Raw genomic sequence first — 4,494 nt, 5'->3', positions numbered from 1 at the left:
AGCCAAGATAGCAGGCACGATGTCTTCAAGGTACTACAGGGTACTCTTCGATGGAGGGAGTCAGCGGAGCTTCATCACCATCGAAGCATCTCGCCAACTTGGCTGCCAGCTGTTGCAAGAAGAAACGGTGACAGTTGGAGTTTTCGGAGGTCACAAGACGCAGAAAACAATGAGAAGAGTCCGTGTCAGCATTTTCGAAGAAGCCAAGAAGGAACCGATTATAATCGATGCTTTAGAAGTAGAGGACATCTGTAGCGAGCACATTCCAATTCCAAGCGAAGAAGTCACAAGGAAGATGGAACAACTGGATTGGACACGCGAGCCCTTCGTCTAAAAGGAGAAAACGAAAACTCCATTTCCTTGCTCGTTGGGTCCGACTACTACTGGCGTTTTGTGACCGGTGATGTGAGAAGTGTGTGCAACAGATGGAAAGATCTAAAGGCTGTGCACACTAAACTAGGATGGACTGTGCAAGGTCCACTACCTATCTCAGGAAAAATGATTCACTGCTCAACCGCCGTAGTACTTCGAACCTGCATTGAAAAAGACACGGTTTCGGATGCTCTCACGCAATTTTGGAATCTGGAAAGTATCGGCGTCAAAGATGAAGAAAGCATCTCAGACAGCGAACAGACACTACAAGAATTCGAACGAAATATAACTAAAAAGGACGGTCGTTATCAAGTTCGACTTCCTTGGAAGAAAACTGTAGAACTTGAAGACAATTTCTCTGTGGCCACTAAACGCCTTGGAAATTTGATGCGCAAGCTCATGAAGGACCACAGCCTTCTGGAAAAATATGACAAGACCATACGTGTATATCTGGAAGAAGGTTCAGCAGAACGAGTTTCCAGTTCAAGTTACACACGTGATCACCGACCGTACTACATGCCGCATCGAGCCGTGATCAAGGAAGACCGGACTACAACAAAGATTCGCATCGTTTTTGACGCGTCCTCCAATGAACGCGGAGCGAAATCACTGAATGACAACTTGGAATCCGGTCCGAACCTAAACCCCGACGTAGCCACACTCCTCTTGCGTTTCCGGAGATACAAGGTGGCTATGACAGCAGATGTGGAAAAGGCGTTCCTTCAGATTGGTCTACATGAAGAGGACAGAGATTCCCTCCGATTCCTCTGGTTCGCCAATTCTCCCGAGGCAAATCAACCATTACCAGAAGAAGAAATCTGGAGAATGACCAGAGTAGCCGTTTGGAGCAACTTCAAGCCCTTTTCTTCTGATGGCCACCCTGCAACACCATTTCCGGTGCGCCGAAAACCGCTACAAATCGACGGCTCTCCTGCTTCAGAAATCCATGTACATGGATGACCTTCTGATAGGAGCCGACACAACACAAGATGCTATTAGGATGCATGAAGAAATAGTGAAAATATTCAAGGATGCATCTATGAACATCAGGAAGTGGAAAAGCAATGACCCTGCAGTGACTGCCTGTTTTCAAGATTCCATCGTAACACAAGACCAACCCCTTTGTACGCCGCCAGGAATGCTGAAAGTTCTTGGGATGTCTTGGAACACGGAGAATGACAGCTTCTGTTTCCATCCTATGAGCATCTTGCACTTTATTTCGCAGCATGAAGTGACCAAGCGTTTTGCTCTACAAGCTGTGGCAAGGTTTTATGACCCGTTAGGTCTCATGTCTCCCTTTCTTGTGAGAGCGAAGATATAGCTAATCTAGAGTGGGATGAACCGTTACCATCCCATTTGGCGGGCGCATGGTTAAAATGGAGTCAAGAAGTAACGCATCTCCAAGACATCCACGTTCCTAGGTTTCTGGGAGCCGGAATGCGAAGGCCGATTTTTGAGACGTACCTACACATTTTTGCCGACGCTAGCGAATCGGCATACGGAGCAGTAGCGTACGCTTCCATGTTTGACTCGAAGGGCGAAGCTTGTAGTGCAATCCTGTTTGCGAAGACGAGGGTTGCGCCAATCAAAACAATAACCCTGGCTCGACTTGAGTTGATGTCTGCTCTGCTGGCAGCACGCATTTACCGTTACCTTTCAAGCAACTCTGACCTACATTTCAAGAAGGTAACAATTTGGTCCGACTCACAAATTACGCTCTGCTGGATTCGGAAGGAACCAACGGCATGGAAGACATTCGTCAGAAATCGGGTGGCTGAAATCCAAAAACTTACAGATCTCTCGTTTTGGCGTTTCTGCCCAGGCAAGGAAAATCCCGCAGACTTATTGACAAGAGGTATATCAGCTGAGAAACTACATCAGACAGAACTGTGGTGGCATGGACCAAAATGGATGACCGATCCCTCAAGATGGCCAGAAGACTCTTGTCAAGACATGCGAGGAGAAGTACCAGAATGTGCTTCCACAACTATGACTCATGCTGTCAGCGCGAAACCACCATTAGAACGACTAATTGACACGGAGCGGTTCAGCTCCCGCGTCAAACTTCTGCGAGTCACAGCGTGGGTGTTGAGATACACGAAGAAGCTTAAAAGAGTGCCCATATCATCACAGGAGCTTCTGACAGAAGAACTACAAGAAGCTGAAATGTATCTGATACGGGCCGAGCAAAAGATACACTTTCGCGATGAAATGACGCACCTTTCGGAAAATAAGCCTGTTAAATCGCTAAGCCAAGTTAGACATCTACGGCTTCTATTGGACAATGGTGGACTGATTCGTGTACAAGGTCGTGCTCTCAGCCAGAGCGAGAACTACGGAGCTCAGAATCTGATCCTTTTACCAAGAGACAGTTATTTCACAACGCTGATTATCCGACAAGCCCATACGAAGGTTCTTCATTGTGGCGTGCGAGATACGCTTATACAGATTCGTGAACGATTTTGGGTTCCACAGGCCAGACAACTAGTCAAGAAAGTCATACGCCAATGCCTGGTGTGTCAGCGAATGCAAGCAAAGCCAGTTCAGCAAGAAACACCTTCTTTACCAAGTGACAGATGTACGAAGGCCGAACCTTTTCTCGTAACAGGAATTGACTTTGCTGGACCATTATACGTCTGAGGAAGTGAACATCAGCGTGCTTATATTGCACTATTCACTTGTGCTGTCACGCGGGCGATCCACTTAGAGTTGGTCGAAGACATGACTACGGAAAACTTTCTGTGTGCCTTCAGAAGATTTATTTCGAGAAGAGGAATTTGTAGAACCATATACAGAGACAATGCCCGAACCTTTATGAAAACATCAAAGGTGCTTGAGAAATTGTGGAAGGCTGTTCGACACCCGGATGTAATCTCGTTTTTCGCGGCATCGGAAATTCATTGGAAGTTCCTGTGCCCAACTGCTCCCTGGTGGGGAGGCTTCTACGAGAGATTAGTACGCTCTGTGAAGAACTGCTTGAGAAAAATGCTTGGACGGAGACTTGTAGGTTTCACAGAGCTCAGCACGCTTTTAACAGAAGTAGAGGCCGTGCTGAATTCACGTCCTTTGACATTTGTTTACAATGCTGTTGATGAGCCCTACCCAGTTTGCCCAGCAAGTTTTCTAGTGGGGCGAAGAATTACATCTCTGCCCCCTTATGAAATACCGAAAGATGCTAAAAGCGAAGACCAGCTGAACAGCCTCTTTCAGAAGCGAGAAGAAAGCTTACAAACCTTTTGGAAACGTTGGCAGAAGGAATATTTGGTCGAACTAAGAAACTTCGCCGTCAACAAAGCGAAACGCACTGACTTGCTGAAGGAAGGAAACTTAGTTCTTATCGGCGACAAACAACGCCCTCGGCAAGTTTGGGTGATGGCAAGGATAAGACGACTACATAACGGACGCGATGGAAAAGTTCGCTCCTGTTCTCTCCAGTTACCGGGCGGAGCAGAAATCAACCGCCCTGTTCAAATGCTCTACCCACTGGAAGTCGAGTGACGCCATCTGTTGGGCGCGGGAAGATGTTGGAACTTCGTCTTCATCAGCCTAGCAGACGCCGTTAATCATCATCGTGATTCCTCTTCACGAGCTGCCGCTCGCTCGAGGGCACCAAGCCATCTTTTTCTTCATGTTCCATTAAAGTGTTCGTTCGAACGTGCCGTCTATTCTTCTAAACGACAGTCTGGTTGCCGGCGGACCTTGAGGTCCACCACAGTGACAATGGACAGACATTTAGTTTGTGAAGAAGGAGGGGCTCGTGGAAGCAGCTGCTGCATATCTCGTCAGTGCAAAGTTCTTCCATTGCAGGCAACACGTGCAGTCTGCTGCACCTAGAAAAACTTTGCATGCAAAGAGATGCGTCAACGGAGAAGGAACAGCAAGCCCGGAGGCAAAATGAAATGAAAAATTTTGAAAGGAAAGCGATGAGGGCAGCAGCAAGATTTTCGCCTTTGGAGAATATCATAAAATTGAAGGTGCAGTTGCCAGCTAAGGATTCAGTGCAGTTTATTTATTTTATTTATTTATTTTTACAAACTGTAGCCTCATGGAGGCTATTACAGGAGTGGGAAAAGAAAAAGAAACAATAACAGCAAATCAACATTCATGAACAGGCTTCCAGAA

General features: G+C 46.8%; 2 protein-coding genes across 2 annotated transcripts; both read left to right on the top strand.

Moving 5' to 3' along the window:
• Window positions 1-498: 498 nt before the first annotated feature.
• Window positions 499-1,332, top strand: LOC119382262 (uncharacterized). Its single transcript, XM_037649970.1, has one exon. The coding sequence runs from the start codon at window positions 499-501 to the stop codon at window positions 1,330-1,332; it is 834 nt and encodes a 277-aa protein (XP_037505898.1).
• Window positions 1,333-1,809: 477 nt separating this feature from the next.
• Window positions 1,810-3,012, top strand: LOC119382253 (uncharacterized). Its single transcript, XM_037649965.1, has one exon. It carries the CDS (start codon window positions 1,810-1,812, stop codon window positions 3,010-3,012), a length of 1,203 nt encoding a protein of 400 aa, XP_037505893.1.
• The last annotated feature ends 1,482 nt before the right edge of the window (window positions 3,013-4,494 follow it).

This window comes from Rhipicephalus sanguineus, chromosome 1, assembly GCF_013339695.2.
Source record: "Rhipicephalus sanguineus isolate Rsan-2018 chromosome 1, BIME_Rsan_1.4, whole genome shotgun sequence".
Taxonomy (NCBI): domain Eukaryota; kingdom Metazoa; phylum Arthropoda; class Arachnida; order Ixodida; family Ixodidae; genus Rhipicephalus; species Rhipicephalus sanguineus.
This window is presented reverse-complemented; position numbering and strand designations above follow the sequence as displayed.

What these genes read in the sequence shown, in the direction of transcription:
- LOC119382262 (XM_037649970.1), top strand. Translation starts at nt 499, where the DNA reads ATGATTCACTGCTCAACCGCCGTAGTACTTCGAACCTGCATTGAAAAA.
- LOC119382253 (XM_037649965.1), top strand. Translation starts at nt 1,810, where the DNA reads ATGCGAAGGCCGATTTTTGAGACGTACCTACACATTTTTGCCGACGCT.